This window comes from Diadema setosum, chromosome 19 (genome assembly GCF_964275005.1).
Source record: "Diadema setosum chromosome 19, eeDiaSeto1, whole genome shotgun sequence".
Classification (NCBI taxonomy): Eukaryota; Metazoa; Echinodermata; class Echinoidea; order Diadematoida; family Diadematidae; genus Diadema; species Diadema setosum.
In genome coordinates, this window is record NC_092703.1 from 18,819,097 (window position 1) to 18,844,580 (window position 25,484).

Sequence of the window (25,484 nt, forward strand, 5' to 3'; positions counted from 1 at the left end):
ATGGTCGTCGAAGAGCAAACTGAGCAGCTGGTGGAGCAAGCAACGATGGAGAAGGAGACTGATGATAGAGGGAAAATAAAGATGGCAGAGCTCCATCTCCACCACGAACAGGAACTGGCGAGTGGTACTCGGAGCACCCATGATGTTTCGTGATAAAAGTCGTCCAAACAGATCACTTATCCACAGAGGCAACATTGATCTATTATAGATCAGTATAGTTAATGATGTTGCAATTGATATCTCCGGCCAAAATATTATCATCAGTTATATACATATAATATATTCCTAAATTATATCTGGAAGCAAACATTGTATAAACTTACTGCATTATTTCATTTTCATCACCTGTATCTTTGAACATACTGCCTGCTCTCTAGCTGAATGAAGTTCTTCTCTATGCATAATACATTCAAACCCCAGACGGAGTAGATCTGTACACTGTACCATTATGCCTTTTTTTTATTCTTTTCAGTTAAGTTTAGGTAGGCATTGCTTAATTTTGCTCCGTGGTCGTTTCGAACACTATGAATTCGTCTGCGCGTTAACGGTTATAATACTGTCTAACTTAATCATCATTGAAGGTGGGTTCTGCTGAATATTTCACTCCATATTTCAATTAATTTCAACCCATTTTCATTAATTTTGTGCTTTTAATTGAGTTATATCATTGTTTTGACACAAAAGATTTAGGGAGAAAGGAGAAAATAGACATGATTTTCGTTATTTGGATTAGCAGGGATTATAAGTGTCCATTTCAGTGAAGCCATGTTTAAAATGTGCTTTGCAGATGCTTAAAATGGTGTTCAAGATGATTATCAGGTTTTCATGGAGTTTTTATTTATGTGATCTCAGGTTGCTCAAACTGAGCTTTAAATGCTTGCCGTAAGGTTGTTTACCATTGATTGTGATTTCAGAAGCGTTATTTTTTTCCATCATTGTTGTGTCTGAACTGTTTGGAGCAAAACGGACCTATAGCATAGTCCATTATGCTACCCCACCTTGCCCGTCTTACCTGAGGCTTCCGCGGGTTAAAACTACCCGTGGTATGGAAGACAAGATAATAATGCATTTTGTTGAAGTCAACGAAGGTGGGTAGTGATATGCGACCACAACATAACACGCACCAAAGAACAATATTCTAATCACTCTGTAGGTTAAAGGGTTAGTACAGTATTGGTGGAGATTAGAATTGGGCTTTTAGCTTTTTGCGAGATACCAAGAAAACACTCATGATAAAGTACAGAGCGTACCATTTTAAGAAGAATTCAAAGTTTATTTGATGAAAATCGGGTTTGAAATGACTGAAACATCCAAAAACAAAGTAAAACAAAGCGATCGTAATAAAGTGTGGGTCCCACACTTTATCAGAATCGCTCTTTTTTGGATATCTCAGCCATTTCAAAACCAATTTTTATCAAGTAAATGTTGAATTCCTCATAGAATTGCATGCTTTGTCATATTTCCTAAGAGGTTTCTTATTATCTCACCAAAAAAAATGTTAGAAACCTGAAATTAGGTCTCACCAAAACTGTACGATCCCTTTAAGAATAACGTGCCTTCAAAGGAGTTGTCTTACCACACTTTCCCCTAAAGATTATTATTGATTATTGATTATTATGAATTTGAGTGTTATAATTGAATAAACAGGAAAGAATTTGTTCATTATGTTTCAGTTTATTGAAAGCTATTTTAGCAAAGATTTGTGCAGAGGACAACAGACGATTTGTGAGAAACTGGCTTTATCACCTTTACCACATTGAAATCGCATGTACCGACATCGACATGACCAATTTCATCGTTTTATGAAAACGTGTGATAACGTTCATTTTAAAGACATTTCTGTTGTTTAGTTTGATTGTATAAAGTTAACTCAAGTTAACTTGAGCATATGAGGCATTCCTTTGTACACTTAACTTCTTAAAGGGATAGTATACAGTATTGGTGGAGATGAGAATTGGGCCTTTAACTTTTTGAGAGATACCATGAAAACACTTATGATATAGTACAGAGCATACCATTCTAAGAGGAATTCAAAGTTTATTTGATGAAAATCGGGTTTGGAATAACTGAAACATCCAAATACAAGGTAAAACAAAGCTATCGTAATAAAGTGTGGGTCCCACACTTTATTAGAATTGCTCTTTTTTTGATATCTCAGCCATTTCAAAACCAATTTTCATCAAATAAACGTTGAATTCCTCATAGAATTACATGTTCTTTCACATTTCATAAGAGGTTTCTCATTATCTCACAAAAAATGTTAGAAACCTGAAATTAAGTCTCAACCAAAACTATACAATCTTAACGTAATCCGTGCGTCAGAACTGTATTAGAGCAGACCCAGTCAAAAGATAATATCTTCAGAAGTGCTAGACTACACTGCACGTATAATACGACATGATATAATATATTATAATATAATATAACATAATATGATATAATATAATATAATATGATATAATATAATGTAATATGATATAATATAATATAATATAATATAATATAATATAATATAATAATAAAGTTAATGAAGTTTTTTGATTTTGTATAAAACGAAATCAGAAAAAAAATGGAGAACATCGACCTATTATTGGTCCGTTCGGAGTATGAAGTTTCCATAAATGTCCGATATATTTTGGTTTGTAGAATTGATATAAATGCTATAATGATTGTTGCTGTCAAATATTATTGTTGATACTGGCGCATTAATCTCACGGATGTTATTTGTATTGTATGTTCTTAAAATTGTGATTTGTAACTTTCGATGTATACCTGCAATTATCTAAAGGGATAATTGACCTGGTTATGTATAAACGTTTTCTTGAATAAAGAAATGATTCAATCAAAAAACAAAACAAAACAAACCAGAAACAGGTGATTATTTACGCAATTCAGTCATATCATTTATGTCATAAGAAGCTCTTCCAGTAATCACTGATTGCCTTTATTTTTGACGTGTCTCTACAAAAAAAGCTGACACGGGCAAGGGCACGACAGATCCGTTGATAGGCCTTACGTTCCACATACAGACCTTTTTATTATTAACCTTGTTTGTAGTTTTCTTTTCTACACAGAAGCATGAGACAGGGCAGTGTGATATTAAAGGACAAGTCCACCGTCATAGACATGTGGATTGAGTGAATGCAGCATTATTGGTAGAACACATCAGTGAGAATTTGAGGAAAATCGGACAATCAGTGACAATGCTATTCGTTCAAAAGTTATGAATTTTTAAAGTTTCTGCTCAGTCACTGCTGATTGAGATGATTACTTCAGCTTGTGATGTCATATGTGTGCAACGATATAAGGAAAATATAAAGAAAAATTCAACATTTTCACTATTTTCACAATTTGGCTTGCCTCTTTCAGAAGGCATGGGTAATAGATAAATAAATAGATAGGTAAATAAATAAATAAATAAATGAATAAATAAATAAATAAATAAATGAATAAATAAATAAATGAATAAATATTAACCTTAACATAAGTCAGTGACGAGTCGAGGAAATATGCGCTTATGTATATACATATATATATATATATATATATATATGTATAAGCGCACATATATATTTATTTTTCTGTTCCAATTTCAATTAACAATATCATAGTGCATGAAAGTGGCGTTTCTTGGCTGAAATTTGCTGAAGAAGCAAAATGTGAAGTAATTGTGGCCCTGAAATTTTTTCGTATTATTTCCTTTGTTTTTATGCGACAAAGACATAAAATAATAGATATAATAGAAATAATTCAAAACAACATTATTTTCCAAAGATTGCCCTTCTATTTTGTGTCATTTTGATTCATTCACCGAAGTTATGCCTGTAATATCAATTTTTATCATATTATCAATCTGCAAACTTAAAATTCCAATATTATGGCAATATGAAATGTGTAAACATACACGTACCTATCCCAAACAATGCATCACAGGTCTCATAATATATTTCTTTATGCTGTTACGAATAGCGCCCCCACGTGGTGACCTTGAGAAATTTCAACCATAACAAATAATGAGATTCGACTTGCACTTCATTTGTGGCAAATATGAAAATGATTGATCTATAATAAGGCATATATACCGGGGATAAAGAAATTATACAGAAAAATCATGTTTTTAGCATATTTCCTTTGTATTTCTTTACATTTTGGTGAATAGCGCCCTCTAAGTGTGACCTTGAAAATATTCAAACGTGCAGATGATACATCAAACAATAACAAAGTTATATAGGGGGGGGGGCACGATGTGCCCCCTCCCTTGGCCTTATAAATACGGGAAGGGTCAAAATAGCTTGGGATTTATACGGTTAGCAGCACTTATGCTGTCCACAAAATTGATTACGGAGGGAAGGACGGACGGAAAGACAGACGGACAACGCGAAAACATATACTGCCTCCGGCTTCTAACATTTTTTTTTTTTTTTGTGAGATAATGAGAAACCTCCTATGAAATATGAAAGGGGATGTAATTCCATGAAGAATTCAACATTTATTTGAAGAAAATAGGTTTTGAAATAGCTTAGTTATCCAAAACAGAGCGATTCTAAAAAAAGGCGGGACCCACCTTTTATTACGATCGCTTTGTTTTACTTTGTTTTTGGATATTTCAGCAATTCCAAAACTGATTTTCATCAAATAAACTTTGAATTCCCCTTGAAATGGTATGCTCTGTACAATATCATAAGTGTTTTCCTTGGTATCTCGTAAAAAGCTAAAAGCCCAATTCTCATCTCCACCAATACTTTACCATTCCTTTAAACGGCCATTTTTCGTTTTCGCCTCTTCTCGAGCTCCGGTCTGGTATACTGGTCTGTATCTCCATCCCATTAGCCCAACTACGTGTGCCTCCTCTAAGCAGCTGGAGACTTTGGACACTAAGCCCTCCACATTCCTCTTCATCACTCTTAGCAAAACGCGATCGCTCTTTCTGTTTATTCATTTTCTATTGGCTTTGATTAATTGAACAACTTTTTTTTTTTGCTTTCTATCAATATGAATATTTTGAGCAAGGGAGTTATAAGATAAATGACCGTCTTTCACGAATCGTGGTGGAGGTAATATCAACAAAGAGTGAGCTATATTTATCATCTGTGATGAAGTATTAAAGTTGTGCAAAAACACAGTAAAATAATAAACTTTGACGATGGGCGATTTCTTTGTCACCTCCATGGGGAAGGGGGTGGGGATATAATGTGAATTACATCAGATAGATGTGTGTGTGTGTGTGTGTGTGTGTGTGTGTGTGTGTGAGTGTATGTGTGTTTGTGCGTGTGTGTTTGTATGTTTGCCGAAGCGGGTATCTTTAATGACAAGGACGCCTTTGCAAGAACAAACATCATAAAGAGACGTGCATCTGAGCTGCCATCCATACTTGACGTCACCATGGTAACTATCTCACCATTCCTCTCAAATGATGACATGCCCGTAGTCCCGCAGCAGATAAATTTCCGAAGCGCTTGGGGCTGTCGATGGATACTCAAGTTACTCTTTGACGGCTACCAACTTTGCTTTTCCTGGAGTCAAGATTCAAGATTTTTTTTAATGTACACAATCGCATCAATGCCACGGTAGGCAGACCATGTGACTTTATAAGTAAAACTTAATATTTCGCATCACTACGGTTTGCTGATGTACATCCAATAAGCAGTAAGCATATTGGATCAACACCCGCAGGCTAAACATCTTCTTTGTGTGATAATTGAGTGAAATCAGCTTGTTAGCATTTATTTCAGATTTCACAGTAAGAAATATCGAACAGTTTGAACTGAATGCAAAGAACCAGGAGATTACTTTTGCCGTTCTTGTTTATTGGCTTCTTGACAAAGTAGATTATGAATCAAAATAGTCTTCATCGATGTTTGATTGGCAGGTAGAAATGTGATGTGATAATACTACATCTTCATCCCTTGAAATGTGCACAATAACAAATTGACGTTGCCCATAGTTACCTTACATAATCTAGATGTAAATTTACACTTTGTAGATTCAAAGTTAAATCGCGGCATGTTTTCGTATGTGACAGCATGGAGGTCCATGGTGACAGTAAAATCACTACGATTTGACGAAGAACGCTGACAGCAGTCGTGATTACAAACCACATCCGTTTCAATAAATCGGTATGTTGTGCGGGACGGTTATTGTTTGTAACACACAATATACTTAGAATTTTCGAAATCAATTAATTAATTGATTAATTATTATGATCATCTTTAGGACTAGTTTATTTATTTTGTCATCATCATTATTCACTAAGCATTAATTCATAATTATGATAAACATTCATGGATAACCTTATGTGACTTTGCGATTAATATGTATTTGCAAAGATATGGCTCAAGGAGTGGTCCTTCAAGACACAGCAGCAATCATACAATGCTTTAAGTAAAGGATGTGCTTCAATGTAACATATTCTATCTCTGCTACGAATAAAGTTTAGTCGTTAACTTGTGAAAGAGATACAGGGAGTGCAATATACCCTACACAACATTTTATATCACACAGTGACACATATCATACATATCATTACATGTTCTACAGTGCGTATAAAATAAAATGTAATCTTAAGTTTTGAAGGCTACTATTTCATAATTGTTAGCTACGGAGAGCGTAATCTTAGTTGTGTGGAAAGAAAAAAAAAAACTCTTCCTCTTTCCAGTGGTACCTAATTACGCTGACAAATGCCATGCATGATTGAGCACATGAACTTTTAAAACAACAACGACTAAGTGCACTTTTTCCAAGTTTTAGAGTGGCATGAAGGTACAATAAATGTCGCGCTGAATGGATGAGATCTGTCAATGAAAATGGCCAAATTATCTTAAGTATGGGCCAGCCTGTACGGATGCAGGTTTGGGTGTAGGGTTTGTGTTTAGGGTTATGGTCCATAATCTTTACGATTGCCACTTGTCCGATAACTTTGTCGCTCCCACAAGGCCAACCCAAACGGTCCATTTTCTCTCTTCATATTCAACACATAGCTCGCAGCGCCTAACCATATCTGGAATATGAAGAGAGAAAAATGGATAATGGATAAGCCTTTGAGGGAGTGACCAAGATATCGACAACGTGGGCATGTTGAAGGTTATGAACCAGATTAGAAGAAACCCTTAAAAACACGAACCTGCAGCCATGCAGGCTGGCCTGTTAATTTGACCACTTCCATTGACAGATATCTTCCATTCACTTAATCTAGGAAAAGTGCAATTTGTCATTGTTGTCATTAATGCCTCTGTCACACTTTGCTGGATAAGCCCACCGTACAAGAAACGGGCGATATTTTGCTCATCTGTTGTTCAAATCGTCAATCCGGTGGACAAAGTTAAAGTTTCCGTTCAAGAGGAGCGTACATGCACGGTCTAGGGGCCGAACAAAAACAAACAACGCGTATGAACGAGTATGAACCGCATGCCCACAGGACAAAACGTACGAGGAACAAATGGGTGAGACATGAGACGTACATCGAAAGTCAGAGAACGACATCTTTATGTCCTTTGCAGGAGTCTGTTGCAGCAAGGCTGGTGCATATTCGTTAGACATCAGCTTCATATCCTGTTCATATACTGTGGATGTGCTGTAGATATCCTGTAGATATGCTGTAATCATCACTTATGACCGTCCTGTACGTTTATCATCCGCAAATCATGCGTTTTGTCCGGTAGTCGTCCTGTGGCTATCATATGCCGTGCGTATGTGTTTGATTTGTTGTACATGGCCGTTCCATCCGTTCCATCTCCAGCAGCAACGGACTCTACAGGAGGCCTAGCGGATGGAAACGCGTGAAAACGACAAAGTGCAGGACAGAATACAGGAGAAGACATACAACTTTTGGACAAGGGTCAGATCAGGCTATCCGTTTTTAGCGAGAAAAAAAAAAATTCTTGTCGCTCTGACTGAAATCAGCGGAGGTAAACGTCCATCCAAAGGATAAAAAAGGACATGAGACGCATTTTAAACTGATATCAACGGATGCCAAAATTCCACATTTGTTTCTCCTGCTTTGGCCTTATCCGGCAAAGTGTGACAGGGACTTAAAGTTCATGTGCTCAGTCCTGCATGACATTTGTCAACCTCATTAGGTATCAATGGAAAGGAGAAGAGTTCCCCTTTCCTAACAACCACATTGCGCTCTCCATTGCTGGCAATGTTTTTATACTAAATAACCCATGCTATGAAATAGTAGCTCCCCAAAATTGGATTACCTTCTTTTTCTTCTTGCGCACTGTAGTACTTGTTAAACGCTATGGTGAACTCCGAAGAGTCGTAATTTGTTTGTTCGGTTTTTTTAACTATGTAAAGTCAAAAAAAAAAAAAAGCTGACAAAGAAAATGTGTATTTGCCGCTTATAGTGGCGTACACCCTAAAGGTGATTTGCAGTAACTCGTGTAATTCCTTTGTTCAGAAGAGAAGGTGACTTGCTAAATCAACTCTATTCTTCAATTGTCCTTGTCAAAACTAGGATATTAATGGGCCCCTGAAATTCAAATGCAAATTGATTTGTGTTGATTTATGATATCCTCAACATCACTTTTGCGGTGAAACGAATATCTAGAAACATTCCATATATTTTTAACGATTTTTTCTTCTATTTTTCTTCAAATTACTTGGGAACGCCCACAAAAAAAAATCCTTCCAAACCAATATTTCTCAGATTACCTCATCTGTCAATCATTGCTAAAGTACTGAAATGTTTAATAAAAGACATTGGAATGCACCTTCCCCTCGACTCAGCATAACTTGCATGTTTACCATGTATACTATGTGTACTGTTGATTTATCTGGATTTGATGACAAGTCTTGAAGTTGTACCAAATTAGCAGTTCGTATGTAAACAAAAAATAATTGTGTTATTGTAATGTCTAATGCTTGTCGTAAATCCTTACAAGGTTTGAAAAAAGAAAATCTTCAGATGATACTTAGCATCTGAATCTGGAAAAAGTCAGGTTAGTCAAAAGGAAAGTCAAAAAAGTCTGTTCCGAATAACACTGTATCATATAGCCCCTACTTCCCCCAATGTAATTTCTAGCAAGATGATCTGATTAGGATTCTTGTCTCTAGAGATACCCAAGTGTTTAGGATGGATTCTCAACCAAGTCAATCAGATTCACAAGATATCTTATTCATTTTGCACATAATTGCAAAGAGCAACTGCTCTGTTCAGTGACATCTCAGCATGACAAGTAAATGCTTCATTCAATTCGCCATTACAACATTGCTTTTACAATAGCAGAGAAAATCCAAGCGCTTGACGCGTGTATTTATGGGCATGGATAATTCTCGTAATGCACGAGGACTGAATTTTACCATTATCGCATTTTCACGAAATGCAATTGTAAAATTATCAAAGTCATCTTTCGATCGATATGTAAGATGCACTCGAAAGTTTAATGCTTATAACAAAAACTATTCCTCTGTCAAGCTAAGAGAATTTACAGACAACTTTGTTCAAGTGAAAAATAAAGTACGAGACATTCCGAATCAACGTGGTTTAAACTTCTCTTCATTTCTAAACAAACTATTGTTTAGAAGCTCAAAGCTCATGGATACAATAGTATGTTGACATCACAAACTTTTTTTAATATGAAACCAATACTATGTAATTGACTTGCAAGTTTTGCAGAAAAAACGAACACACTGAACAAATATTGATGGACCCAGATAAAACTTAACAAGTGTTTGCCATATCATATCACACATCCGTTCGTATCGTAGCTTCTCTTATCTAAAGACTGTATGAGTCTTTCCGAAATCACTTTAACTTGGAATCTATTTCGGGAATTCAGGAAACTGAAAAATTATTGACAATTCAAGTTCAAAATATAGTCACTACTTTTAATAAAAGGGGCCCGGCTGTCCATCTCTCATGATTGTCTAATTTAGACTATGAAATCGCAGAGAGTTACGTAATCCAAGACGGCAAACAAGGCGAGGCAAGGACAGCAATTTTACCGGGAAAGAAGTAAACGTACTGTAGGTCCTACAATACGCAAATAATTACCATGGCTTTAATACAGGCCAAGTAGATGATATTTCGGATAATAAAGCTTATTAGATACATTTATTGGTATTCCAGGACATTAAAAGGGACCATTTAAGTTCTAATTTAAAGGGAATGGTTTTAATTTGAGTGTCAATAATTTTGGTAGACTTTCTTGTTATAGTTGAAAAGCTTTAAAATATATGCCATGCACTAAGTGTGGGCATGCAGTTTGAGGTTGGAATATATATGTATATATACATTAATTTTAAAGGAAAACTGTATCGTACAGATTTTACTGGCATGCTTCAAATGAGATTAAGTTTCAGTTTCAGTAAATGTTATTTCTCCACTTGCACATCACAGAAGATTAGTATAACAATATCGAACATATTATTCACAAGTCATGAAAATATAAACAAAGTGTCGAATTACAAATATATAATCATGTGAAATAATACATAAATATCATTTCAGATCTTTAAGTGTACAGGTTGAGGAGACCGTTATCAATAAGCAAAACGCTTGACTTGAACAACGGCCTCTAAACACAATATGCTTTGTAACAATTTTTATTTAACTAAAGGAAGGAACGGAACAATTATACACACGTAGAACAAATAATGTAAATCTTTAAAGTATTTTAAATGTCATTTGACCAAAAAGGACAACACAAGGTGGAATATATAAAGACGAAAGAAGAACAAAACAAAACAAAACAAAGCCCGAGAATAAGGTACCCGAATAGGAAGAGTAGAGGAAAGAGAGAAAAGAAAAAAAGCGATGAGATACAATGTTCAGGAGTTGGGAACAATAAAACAAAAGCGTAATTTCTCATTCGAGTGATACATTGCGAGAAGAACGTTTTCATAAAATGATTTAAAACATTGTAGAGAAGAACTGCGTTTAAGGTCATCATTCAATGAGTTCCATACATCTGAACCATGATGTCTTATGGAATTTTGAGCTATAATGAGTTTAGGGTTTTCCAAATGATAATCTGTTGCATGACGGGTAGGATATGAATGAATACTATAATTTGAAATACACATATCTTTAAACAAATCAGGGAGCTGATTATTAGTATATTTATACATAAATATTGCTGTTTGCCATGTATGTATATAAGAAATTCTAAGAGTCTTTAAATCATAAAACAAAGATTCAGTGTGTGCTAAGTAGTGTGAACCGGTAATAAGTCTAACAATATCGACTTTATTTTGTTAACACCGCAATTCCCCCACACAATATTACAGTAGTGATACTAAATACAGTAGTGATACTAAGTGATACTAAATTGAAACATTAGAAGATTGGATGTATAGGTAAGTATAGAATCTGAGTTTATTGATAATGCCTGTGTCAAGGGATAAACCGAGGACGTCGATGTGGGGTATATACTCTTTGTCAATCAGTTGTTCGAAAACAACCCGAAAATTGTCATAATGCCTCCGGTATGAAAGGAAAAATATACTTTACATGGAAATGAGAGTTTCCTCTTTCTGAAAATTATAGAAAAAATGAAAATCAAAGTCATAGACATTTTTGCAATAAAAACCTGTTCAAATGAGTGATGAAAACTACTAACTCAAACGACTTTTCGATCAGTATGTTCCCATCTTCGTGCTGGTGACGATAGGGCTATTGCATTTTGGGCAGGATCACCTGTCACAGGGTGGATCCACTCAACAGGACAACAGAGCCTGATTTGCGTAATAAGATGACCATTCTTGGTCAGGAGTCTGTGTATGTCAACATCTATATTGTCATGTATTCCACTGTAATTTCATTAGAACATTTTTAATTCAATCGGTACTGTAAAATTTAAAAACTGTAAAATGCGACATTTTGCGTCTATCAAATCTGCAAATCCCCGAATACCATGTGCTGTTCATCTCTCTATTCTAATCTGAAACCCGTCGATACAAGCCTCAGTGATAACAAGTGCCGCGCGCGGCCTTGCGAAACCAGCTACTCTTGTTTTTGTTTTGTTTTGTTTTTTGTTTTTGCATATGCGCGAATTCTTGATAATTTCAACAAAAGCAATGATTTATACTCTCACTTATATTAAATGACAACTTCACAGACACAGAGGTGCACGTTTGTCTTGATTCTGCTCAATGACATACACTCGTGTAGGCCCAATATCAAGATACGATATCACAAAGACCAAGAGGTGAACGTCTGTCTTGATTCTGCTCTCCCTCTCTCTCGAGACATTATGTTCCAAGATATCTACTCTTTTTAAGTGCGATGACCTCTGGCAAACAATAAAACCTAAGAGTCGTTTTGATCATCAACGACAAAGAGAGACAAACAAAGATTTACGTAATGAGTGTTCATGGGAATGATCATCCAACATTCAACACTGACGGTCCATGCGAAGAATCTTGACTTGGTTAGTTCTGAGTCTCAATGGACTGAGTGGCAACGTTTATTGTTTATAACCTTTCGCACTAAATTTTAAAGTTTGCGATGAGCTCGATTTTACGCTGAATACAAGTGTTAATTTGTGTAGGTGGGGTAAGAAATATCGGACAAATTTGAGCAGTCAGGGAAAATAGAAACTTTGCATATCTTTGCACCGCGTTCTAAACTAATGTCACACCGCCTTGTCAGACCGCGTGTCACCTATAAAATTGGCCTTATTCAGGAGGGCATTAATATACTTACAGTATACATCAGTGAGGGCATTAGTAACAATACTTATTATTACACACACGAGGTGCCTTCGGAAAAGTCTAAAATGCCCGAATAAAATCATGTGTACTATCATTATTATTATTATTTATTCGGCAATTCAGTATACAATATACAATACAAGCTGACATAAAATACAAACAGAAAATCGTAAATACATGATATAAAAATTGTTGTGGTCCCAGGTGCATGCTGCTGGTTGCCAGGGGAGGAAAAGGCAAACTTAATCACTATTTTGTTCGATAAAATGATTAAGCAAATCCTTGCCGTAATGCAAAAGTTTTGAATTCCGATAGTGGCAGCCATTTTTGTGGGTAAATAAAAATGATGAAATCTCCCCCAATCACCATCGTGATGTGAAAGTGTTAATAACTAGTCATTTTCCTTTACAAATCTTAATGACCAGTCATGATCAAAACTACGTGCTGGGCAAAATCAATGCGTGGTCACGTGTACGCTCTCAGCCAATCATTTTGATTATAGGATATGCTTCACATATTATTCAAAACACACCAATAGGCATCCATTTTCGGAGACCATATTTAGGTAATACACCTTTCGCAAAGAAATGAAAGTGCCGAACCTCTAGTGATTGTACATAGACAAACCTACGTTAAGACATTGTTGTCAGTTGTGTTGTGGAAAATCTTGTATAAAATGTTGCTTCTTGAACCCCCAGAGCCTTTTTAACTTTACATTTCGTAGATGCAAGAATAAAAAAAACACACAAAACTGCACCCCATTGAAAACGGCCCTTTGAAGAACATGCACAATAACACTAATTTGTCTAGAAATCGACTTTCTGGGCTTTCAGTCTCAAGGTAAAAAGGCTCGCCTGAAAAAGAGTTGTTCGCCACACGCTTATCCACTCACATATCAACCTCCGCCCACGCGTGTATTTTGGTCATTCTAATTAGATAATACCCCTAAGTCGACCTTTTAGTGTTTATTAGTCTGTATCGTTAAAGATATTCCTATATTCAAAGAATAGTGAGTATCACTAGCTACAGTTGCCGTTTTTTAAACATGCACCATACATTTGTGCACTGACTCCCGTTTAAATACATATTATATTATATTATTATATTACATATTATATTATATTCTTTGTTTAGACTTATTTGGTTTGGGCGCTGATTTTTTTATGTCGATGTCTATTTCAGTCATAACGGGGGAGGGGGCTGCTTACTTCTAACGAAAGTTAATTTTTTGCACTAACATATATAGCAATGCATCTGACTCACTGTATAACCCATCGAATCATCTTTTCTTCTTATTTTGGAAGCCCCAAGTTGTGACTGACATAATTACTTACAGTGTTTGAAACCGGATAGGATTATATTCATAAACATTATGACAATGACCTTGATTAGACTGTGATATTACTTGTTGTATCAGAGTTCAGATGGTACTATTGATTTGGCATCGTTGCGCCGCGCCGCGCCGCGCCGCGCCGCCACGTCTGATCCGGAATATTCTTGTGAGCGCTCTACCGGCTGCAGTTCTTCGATTATCTTCACATTTCGCATGAAGGTGCATTACGGTAAAACGAAGACGCCTGTCGTTTTTGGAAGTGGAGACCTCGCCTATTCCGTCTTTAAACACACAAAATTAAGATTTTCAGGGTCTGCTTTGTGTGCACGTTACGGGTCGTGTTTCTTGACCGTTTTTTTTTTCCTTCAACTTTGGTATGCAAAGGTACCATAGGCAAACCTAGACACCAACCTATTGGTAATGCTGCGCCAACTGTTCCACCTTCAGAGAGTCAAAGGTCACCCTGCATATGACCAGGTCAAAATTTGCAATTATGCTTATTTATGCCATAATTTTATCGTTACTCAACGGATTTTATCCAGACTTGCTATGGAGGTGTAAGGGTGGTTCTACATTCTACATGTAGGATACAACAGTTTAAGGATGACAGCGCCCCCAGTGTTCCGACTTGGATGCCTTTTCACATTTCTTGTATGTGCTCTATCAGCCACATTTCTGATAGGATTTTATTCAAACTTGCTATGTAAGGTGGGGGGGGGGTTATTCCACTAATCTCTATGGAGACATCACACATAGAGATCAGTGGGTTAAAAATTAGGTAACAAAATTTTTCATTGACAGACATTGTTCGGACTTTTACAGGATGGCATGTCATATTTCTCGTCTGCTACATTGATCATGACCCAGTGTCTTGGAGACTTCTACTCATAACCCGTCTTGACACAAGGTGAATTCTGTTACAACAACTGAAAATGCCAAAAGAGCAAATAATGGTCCCTGTCGTCATATCATATAACATTTTGGCCTAAAAAGTCCTCCAAATGGGGTATAGTTGACGGGTTCGGGAGATACAAGTGCTCGCACGGGTCCCCGTCTGAGTGATATACAGTTTTAAATTTGCCATTCATTCTTTCTTTTTCTTTCTTTTTTCTCTTTCAAGTGGAAATCCGATTACGACTTTGATTTATAAAGGAGGCCTACTTTTATCCAGGCTTCCTATCTTCTGGGTGATGTTCGTTATTTGGAGGTTCGTTTTTCCGTAAAGCACAAATTCCCTGTACATGTACCTACAAGTCATGTAGATGTTCGTTAATAAGAAAATAGAATATTATTATTATTATTATTATTATTACTATTATTACTATTATTTATAGTGCGCTTTTCCTACAAGGCCCAAAGCGCTTACAATCAATCTCAAAGCATGTACGACAGTATGTGTAATTGGATAAATGTTACAGCTACGAACTAGTTGCTACTAAAAAGATGTGTTTTCAAGGCTTTTTTTTTTTTGAAAACACTCACTGATGGAGACTGTCTAACGATAAGTGGTAAATTGTTCCAGTGCTTTGAAGCAGACACAGTAAATGTCCTATCACCGGCTAAGGTGCGAGTAACAGAGTATGTGAGACGAAGCGTATCACTAGATGACCTCAAATTTCTAGTAGGTGTATAAAGTCAAACAGGCATCTAGGTATTTCGGAGCTTGATTGTTGAGGATTTTATAGACAAACAAAACTAGTTTGAAAATTATCCTTGCTTCAAAGGAAGCCAGTGCAACGACTTCAGAAGTGGCTGAGATGGGTAGTCCCTAGAAACCCGAAACACTAATCGGGCTGCCCAATTTTGAAGTCGCTGCACACGATCCAATTGAGTTGAAGGAATGGAAGAGAGAAGCCCGTTACAATAATCTATACGGGATAGAACTAAAGAACGCACTGCGTTATGACATGCAGATTGATCAATAAATCTCCTGATTCTAGCAATATTTCTTAAATAAAACGTAACAGTACTACAAATTTGAGAAATATGTTGAGACATTGACATTCGACGATCAAAAATAACACCAAGATTTCTTATTGTTTCTGAGGGGCTAATTAGTGTGCAACCAACATTGAGCTGAATGTTTGGAAGACCGCGCAGATTGTGGGCTGAAGCTGCAACAAAAAACTCAGTCTTCGAATCATTCAGTTTCAACTTATTTGCTACCATCCAATTCTTAATATCTAAAATACACATTTGAAGATTAGTAATGGCATTAAAAGAAGCTCCTGGAGTCTTCGGGTCATAAGAAATATATAACTGTATGTCATCAGCATTAAAATGGTAATTAACATCGTAATGTTGGGCTATCTCGCCAATTGGAAGAGTATAAATTGAGTATCCTATGGGTCCTACTATTGATATGGTTCGTTAATCCGAACATTATTTTGTGGCGTTATTATGAAAGTTCGATAGTCTGGAAATTAAATAAGGTTCGTTATCCGGAAGCGTTCGTTGGTCCAAAAAGGATGTAAAGTTCATTAATCCGAAAATGAAAAAAAAAAAGGTTCGTTTTATGGTCTTAATATTTGATATTATTGAGGCGAAGCAACGGGGGGGGGGGGGGGTGATTCTTTGTTTCTGCCGAGTTGTTATTAGGCAGGGAAGGAGCTGATCTATCATGACCAGGGGCGAACTCAGGATTCTTTCAAAGGGGATGATCAGTACACGCATGTGTGATTTTTTTTTTCTGCTTTTGAGTGACCTCAAATAATCATTTCCACGTCATGTTTGGCTGATCCTGATGAGGATGATGAGGGCGGGGCATGCAGAAGAGGAGGAGAAAATGCTCCTTGTTTCATCAATGATACAATTGCAAATTACGATTGTATTCCAATTCACCGTAAGTGTGAATATCGTGGGTGTTGTGTATGTTTATGATGTGTAGGCCTATGTGTGTTTTTTTATGTATGTGTGTGAGTGTTTGTTAGTATACGTAGATTATATTAGTAGGCAGGCCGATAAGCATTCAGGAACCCCCTTGTCAAAAGTATACCTGCCTCAGCTGAAAGGTTATATGAATTAGTGGCGGTGGGGATGGATGAGATGGGCATTTCTGTCATCAATATTCAATATCTATTACTTTATTATCATTCTTATTATAGGTTTTCCCCGCCCAATTTCATCAGATTTGCATTCGAATTAATGAAAAGGCGTTCAAATTCAAGCGATTTTGGTCACTGCTCTACTCTCACGGTTCATTTTAATTCTTTCAGTATTCAATTTCATTTCATGTCATTCCTTTTAGATTTTATTTCATTCAATTTAGAGAGATATTCATTCAATTTAACGTTCAAGTTCGTGCCAAATACCAATTTCAATTTCATTTACAGGAACACATCTTCGCACTTTGAACGTTCGAATTTGATCAAAACACACAACTTCTAATGGCCTTTTTTTCACTGTCATATTGGATGATACAATTTCATTTTCATTTCAAAGTCTCATTTAATCATCTCAATTGTATTGTATGCATTTCTTTCACTTTCAATTCATCCCTAACAGTATGGATGTAACATTTAGGAAATAGCCATATCCAAGAATATCTTACGGGTCCTATACGTCCAAATCCATATTGATCCATTTTGATTCCATTCCTTAGTTCCCCATGTCCATTATACCATAAGTTGCCGCAATCGGAGATCAGACATCAGAGATGTTCACGCATACTCTCTAATGTAGCAGGGGCTAAAATCGTGTATGAATAAAGTGTAAATGTATTGAAAGTGAGGTTATACGCGTTATTAGCTAGTATGAGTAAAAAAAAATCACATTTCAAGGTATATTAAGTTTGCATATTCAAGCAGCTGAGTAACTACAAAGAATAAAGGCAGGCAACGAAAAAGACTGCCCGTACTTGATAATCGTTTGCCTTATCGTGATTTTGAATACCTTAACGCTCTCCACGGCGGTGCTGATGCGAATTTGAATGCGTTGCACTTGCATTTTTAATTTGAATACCCTTTTTACACCCCCGTGTGAGAAACTCATGAAATCGCATGCTGATTAAATTTAATTGAATGAACTAGTTACCTTTTTGAATGTCGATCTCGGTGTTCATTCAAATTCACTCGAACTTGAATGACCGCATCGTCAAAAAGAATGCAAATCTGATGAAATTTGGCGGGAAAACCTATATTATTCAGTTATTATCAACTTTATTATTTCTATTACAATCTTTGTTATCTAAATCCATTTGCTCAGACAGCAAATGCTCAGATAAAAGCAAAACCAAGATTATTGACCTAAACAACTTCTTGACGCAACACTTGTTTTGTCCGAAAATGTTTAAATTGCGTAATATCTGTAACATTTTGTTAATTGCATTACCGTATTTTTGTCAATGACGAACCTTTTTTCACTTCCGGATTAACGAAGGTTATATTATTTTTGGACTGACGAACCTTATTTCATCTTTGGGCTTACGAACCTAATTGCATAATCGGATTAACGAACATTCGAAATTACAAGCCTGTTTTTCATTTTCATATTAACGGACATTTGAAATAACGAACCCTTTTTCATTTTTGGACTAATGAACATCATTTTATTTTCAGACTAACGAACCTTAGGAATACTAACCTTATCATTGTCTATTCTAAATCAAATCCTTATTTTCCGTACATGTTCCATGGGCAATATAGTGCTTTGATTTTATTGTTATTTCTACTTTATTGTCACACGTTTCATTGATTTCGTTTTTGGTTTGATAAAATTCAATAAAGTGAAGTACAAAGGAAAATCGGAATTGACAGACACACAATTACCCCCAAAGCAATCAATGTTTTAATGATGTGTATTAGGACGGCTTGTGGCGTGCACACGTGTTATTACGTTTTGAGTATCAAACTATCATTGAAACGCTCTTTCTGGTCTACGTAGTGATGGGTAACTTAAACCGTGCATGACCCAACATTTAAGAAGTGCGAGCAGTGATGGTACATGACGCAAGTGCAAATTGTCACAAGCAAGACACTGTTAAAACAAAAGAGGCAGTAAAACGCATACCATAGCATGGGTGCAAAAAGGTGAGAGGAATAGGAGGAACTGAAAATCATGTGCATATAAGCTATAAAAGAAAAGTACATAAATCAGAGACAGAGCAAAATGAATGATGATAACGATTGAATCAGTGACTGAATACAGTGCTGTAGCATCAGAAAATTGATATGTAGAAAAGAGAATTCCATCACAAAATACTCACAAAGTCAATTAGTTAAAAGTGGTCAAAATTATAAGAAAAAAAAATGTATCTACCAGCCCTGGCAACTAAGTGCGTGCACTGCGGATCTATGTAGGTCCAATTTCTGTGTCTCCGTAATGACAAATTTCATGACCTCGTACTTTGAATCACTCTCTTTTAAGGCATCAACAGCTAGAAATCAAGTGTTATCTACATATTCATTGTTAAAGTTGTCCCTACATATTTCACTTTGGGCAAACATCGAATACTGGTAAAACAAAGTGATCAAAGTGCCTGTCTTCGAGACGCCAAGTTTGTCCTTGAAAGTAATTTGTTCCAGTGACAATGATTAATAGTTACAGGTAAATATGATTATTATGTGGTTATACAGTTCAGAAAGTATTGTACGATTGTTATAAACAAAAGGCATCATTGTGACATCGTTGAATGTTAATGATGCCGCCCCATCCTTTCAGCCTATCCTCATTACAAGCAAACGGGAAATATATCTCTTACCTCCTCAACTCTACGTAGACAGCGCTTGACTCCTGCCGAGTAATTAAACTTTATATCAGATGCTCTTCGGCGGAAAGCGAGTCAGGCTGGCTCTGCAACCTTTATAAAAGCAAATCAAGAGATCTGATGAAGTGTACGACTGACCTAGGCTGTTTGATGGACGATCAAAGTCACACTGAGAGAGAAGCGAATAGCTCGGCTATAAAACGCTTCTCGTAGTACTCTGAACCGCCTACAATGACGTTCGCCCATCCCTCTCATCAGCAGATATACCCAGTGCTTTTAAAGGCTGCGGGTAATTCTGAATGATGCTGTCCGTATCCCAGCAACAGAAGAAGAGCCCGCTTTTTACAATAACACTCATCGTGGCATTACATGTTTTGAATACATATCTTATACCTCTCTCTCTCTCACTCTCTTTCACATGTCGCTGTCTTTCTAGCTCCGGCTCCCGTATGTCCATGCTTTTAATTATGTGTGCTAATACGCAGTGAATTTGGAGACCTGTTTGTGATCAAGCCTAAGGAGATATTACAGATCGTCTTTATTAACAGGCCAGTGATGTGATGAGATCCATTTTAACGTAAGCTTTGAATTTATACGTCCTTGGAATAATCGAGAGTTGGGTGGAGGGGGAGGAGGATCAGATGGTTTCACGTTATGATACCATGAGATACATGTCAGATTTATGCTTTCAAGAAAATTAGGTTGAATGACAAAAAAAAAAAAATACATGGCCAATAATACTAAGTCCAATAACATTTGTGATTTACATGAGCAACTGTATTGAGTAATTGCGTGATCAACAATTCATCATTCTAAAATTATTGTACAACGGCCTTAAGATTTATTGAGTTACTTCCGCAAATATCAATAATCTATATAAATATCGAATCAGTCGTATTTATTCATTAAAGAATGTCTGGTATCAATTTCAATGTAGGTTAATTGTTCTTAAAGCCTCTTTCTCAATTAGTGTGACCGCTTGCTACCATTTATTTTCATGACAGGCTGCAACAGACTTCAGTATTGCCATCGATCTCATATAAGAGCGCAAAAAAGCTTTAACAAAATGCTATAGATGTCGTACAACAGAAGCGACTTAAAGAGACCATTGCACTCCTAACAGTCGCATTTGCTCACTTAATTTATGCTCGTGCGACTGGTTGTGCGTTCACATGCGAGTGTTGCACGAGCGATTGCGAGTGGCTTCACGCCTATCACAGTAGTCACACGACCGATCGCATGGTCGAGCGACTGGACGTGAGACCATGCAATCGCTCGTGCGATTGAATGAGACCGGTGTGAGTGGTTGTGCAAGTAGCGTGGGGTACAACAGAGGTGTTATAGATCCAAAGGCCACACTCTTCGTAATCCTTGCTATCACGTGTCTGGGTTCTAAAGCATTACAAAAGAATTGTCTAACATTCCTCTAAGCTTTGAAATCGTACATCGCTTTCTCTCATTGACAAAACCTTTCACATTTAGCACAATTGCAAGCTGTGTTTCGATGAATGAATGCTATAGAATGAATGCTTTGAAATAATGAATACTAGAATTTTCTCAGAATAGTTTCGGAAAGAACTCACAATTGTACACATAATCAAAATTTCTGTCTTCCTCTTAATGCACAAATAGTTTAATGAAACTAAAGTCCTGTCAAAATTGTAGTATTGTTTCATAATGCGCATATTTGCGTATGTTATAGTTTCTTGTCTTTTTATTTGACGTGATTCTTATTAATCTTTGAAAAGTAGAAACAAAACACAAAACGTTTTTTTTTGTTGCAAATTATAATTTTTATTATTTCTTTTTTTTTATAAAAGTGTACCGTAATTCTTACATTGCCTTTTGATTTGCTGCCTTTTGCCAGGGAAAAAAACTGAAACAAAACAAAACCTGCTTTCATGTAAAGAGATCGTTTTCAACAAGTCCGTACAAGTTATGTAGTAGGTTCACAAAGTAAATGAAAAGTAATGAAAAAGACATTGTGAAGAGGAATACAAAACAGGGCCTATTTATTATGACAACAAAGTATCGGAAGAGCAGCGGCAGCATTCATCCCACTTCATGAAGGGCTGAAAACGTGCTGAAGCTCATCTCCACAGGTCTCCTATAGGCCTACCTCGAGGAATTAGGCAATCTCATGCAGTCGTGCAATGGTGGTACAACGTTGTATGATGTGTTGCGAATGGTCGTGCAGCAGTCTTATGGTTTTAGAACAATCGCATCCACTCACAAGACTGGTCGCTATGAGTCACTAGCCCACGTACAATTGTTGCACAACCTCCAGCCGACCACATACGAGTACGACTATTGAGTAGCGAAAACTCTCGCATCAAGTCATGCACTATTGTGCAACACTCGTACGACAAACGCACGACCTAATGTAAGTGAATCAATCGCATCTGGTCGCCTCTGGATTTTGAGCCCAATCACGACCGCCCCAGGTTCGTGCGACCTCCTGCAACGAATCCGAGTGGTCTCACTACCCCAAGCGATCGTTCATGCAACACCCTGAGAAAAAGAATAGAAAAACTGTTGCAGGTGGTCGCAAACTGGTCGCAGACCAATTGTGAAAGGGGCTAAAGGAAAAAAAAAACCGACTTCACCTACGAAATGTATTATCTCTGCATGCCTTTCTGAAACATGAATAGGGCCAAGTCAATTGCTAAAGCCATTTCAATTTGATGAAAAGGTTCATCTGATTGGAAAATCAACTGGATGAGCGTTCGTTTTATCACAATCAGTGGAAATTACCTTTACTTGATAAGACTTTCGCCTGCTGGCTCTGCAGGCTTCTTCAGATCGAGCGTTGTGAGAAGGACTTCCCACGAGCCGACGTAGCTGGCCCACGCCGAACATCACACTCGAGGAACATGAAGTTCTGGTCTCGTTCGACGTCGTGAGCCTTTTCACCAACACCCCAATCGACCAATCCATTCAGATCGTAAGGGACAGACTCCAGAAAGACTCCGAACTACACAAGAGGACCAATCTCACAGTGGACGACATCATAAAGCTTCTCGAATTTATCTTGTCGACCACCTACTTCAGCTTTGACGGCAAGATATACCGCCAAAAATATGGAACAGCTATGGGCAGCCCAGTGTCACCCATTGTCGCAAACATCTACATGGAATACTTGGAAGAAGAAGCCATTGCCTCCGCTCATGATGACATCAAACCCAGAGTTTGGAAGCGTTATGTGGATGACATCCTTGCCATCGTAAAAGCGGACACAGTCGACAGACTCAAGGCACACCTAGACCAAGTCGATGACCCAGGCAGCATCAAATTCACCCATGAGCTGAAGGTTGATAATTCCATCTCTTTCCTGGACACCAAGATCACAAAAAGACCGGATGGCACAACCAAGATGGTCGTCTACAGGAAAAATGTTTGTTTGTTCATTTTTGTTATGTTTGTTCATATGTTTGTTCATTTCGTTGCCTTTTTTCAAGACGATACTCACAATGTAGCGTGCTATGTTCGTATTGTTAGAATGTGCCAATACTATTTGAAAGCATGTAGTATATTTGACAAATGATCTGCAGTTCTTTTATCTTATGGGTCAATAGCACTAGGACCTTTATTTTCTTCTCTTGCTTAGCGATGTGTCATGCATAATAACCCAAATACCTCCATGCTTGTTCATTTCGTTGCCCTTTTTAAGACGATACTCACAATATAGCGTGCTATGTTCGTACTTTCTTTCTATCGTTCCACCTCTCTTCTTTTCATGAAGAAATAGCTGACAATCTTTCGCACCGTGTTACGACCATGGCCTGCGTGACAATTACCAGTCTTGTGACATGAGATAGGATTTTTTTCTTTGCTATCCTCTGAATAGGGGGCGTGACATCGGCTATCAGTTCATCGAACTGTAAATTTAGTGCACAACTATGGCACGTATATTGTAATACCAATCTTGGAGAATGAACGAAGCAGTATTGCGTTATGTAACAACGTGTTCAATTGGAATGGTGTCATGTTTTTATTCCGGGTGTTACTTATTTTCCCTCTCTTCTCTCAACAAATTGAATTTGAATTGCATTGACTCTAATTCTTTTGTATGAGATGCCATGACACGCCACGAATTTGGCTTTATTCTCCGTTTTTTCTTTTGTAAATAGGGTAACCAAACTGCAGACCCTGTCTCATATCATGTCATGTCCGTGGTTAATGGCGTCACTTTCTGTCACTATGTGTGCATGTATGTGTGTATTTGTCTGTCTTTTTTTTCTTTTTTTTTTCCGCTTAGGGAAATTGTTGTTTTTGTTACTATGTGTGTGTGTGTGTTTTTTTTTTTTTTTTTTATACGAGGGGACTGCACTCTACAAGCCCTGCTTTTTAGCAGTTCCCTCCATTTCCAGCAATATTGTGTATGCATTTACCACAGTGACACGAGTTATTTTTTGTATCTCTGTTGGAAATTTACCTGTATCTGTTTTACAATGTTATTTCTGTTGATCGCATTGTGGTACTGATTTTCTGACATCTGTTTATACGAATGTTTCATTGTACTTCCAATTATTGTGTTTGTTGGAAATGAAAATAAATGAACTTCACTTGACTTGACACACACGGGACAATACCTGAATTTCCAATCCCACCATCCACTCCATCAAAAACTAGGGGTCATCCGTACACTCATGGACAGAGCACACAGCATCGTCACGGAGGAAGCAGACCTGAAGACAGAGGAAGATTACATCTAGTCCTCTCTCATGAAATGTGGATACCCTGGCTGGTCCTTCAAGAAAGCCAAAAAGAAAAGGGGGGATAATCAAACCAAGAAGAACTCACAGACCAAACCAACCAATCAGAGGAGGAAATTGGTAACCATCCCATATGCAAAGGGTACCTCGGAAGCATTGCAAAGGATTTACCAGAAATACCACATCTCCACAGCATTCAGTCCACACAAGAAACTCAGGAACATCCTAGTCCACCCAAAAGACAAACGATCCATCGATGACCAAGCGGGGGTAGTTTACCAGATTCCATGTGGTAACTGTGAAAGAAGCTACATTGGAGAAACAGCTAGAAAATTTGGCTCAAGAAAAAATGAACACAAACTAGAGGTAGACATAGATAGTGCGTCCTACTACACAAGAGGGAAAAAGAAGGAATCCACCTCCACCATGCACAAGTCGGCCATCAGCGACCATGTGGCCAGTGAAAACCACCACATCAACTGGAAGAAGTGTTCCATCCTAGCCAGAGACTCTGGAAAAACCTCACGCTGGATAAGGGAAACAATTCAAATTCGGAAACAACAAGGGAGAACCTTCAACCGAGACCTCGGACAATATTCACTTTCCTCAATATACGATCCCATTCTCTCCGATCGGCGTACGCCAGCTACGTCGGCTCGTGGGAAGTCCTTCTCACAACGCTCGATCTGAAGAAGCCTGCAGAGCCAGCAGGCGAAAGTCTTATCAAGTAAAGGTAATTTCCATTGATTGTGATAAAACGAACGCTCATCCATTTCAATTTGAGTTGACGCTCCCACATGTCACTACGAACATCTAATAACTTGCTTAGCATGCACATGCGACCAAATCATGAGTGAGAGTCTGAATTCTTTTCTTCTTTTTCATCTTCTTTGTGAGATACTTCCCCATTATAGTTACACGTGTTCAGGTTCAGCGATATTTCTTCATACTTGGTAACCATGACAGTCTGATAGAGGGCAGTATTACATTTGCCCCAGACGACGTTGTATGCACTGACTCACTGTGTTCCCCCCTCGCGTAGTGCTCATTCGACGGTGGAACGGCTCTGTCATCGCAC

The 25,484-nt window shown here is 37.3% G+C and overlaps 1 protein-coding gene across 1 annotated transcript; it reads left to right on the forward strand.

The window, feature by feature from the left end:
• On the forward strand, window positions 1–24,406 carry LOC140242316 (uncharacterized). Its single transcript, XM_072322056.1, has 3 exons — window positions 1–124; window positions 22,511–23,089; window positions 24,324–24,406. The coding sequence occupies exons 1-3, from the start codon at window positions 1–3 to the stop codon at window positions 24,404–24,406; spliced, it is 786 nt and encodes a 261-aa protein (XP_072178157.1).
• The last annotated feature ends 1,078 nt before the right edge of the window (window positions 24,407–25,484 follow it).

What these genes read in the sequence shown, in the direction of transcription:
- LOC140242316 (XM_072322056.1), top strand. Translation starts at nt 1, where the DNA reads ATGGTCGTCGAAGAGCAAACTGAGCAGCTGGTGGAGCAAGCAACGATG. An exon ending in CGAACAGGAACTGGCGAGTG is followed by an intron (nt 125 to 22,510) that starts GTACTCGGAGCA and finishes CGTTGTGAGAAG; the next exon opens with GACTTCCCACGAGCCGACGT. An exon ending in CGTCTACAGGAAAAATGTTT is followed by an intron (nt 23,090 to 24,323) that starts GTTTGTTCATTT and finishes ATCAAAAACTAG; the next exon opens with GGGTCATCCGTACACTCATG.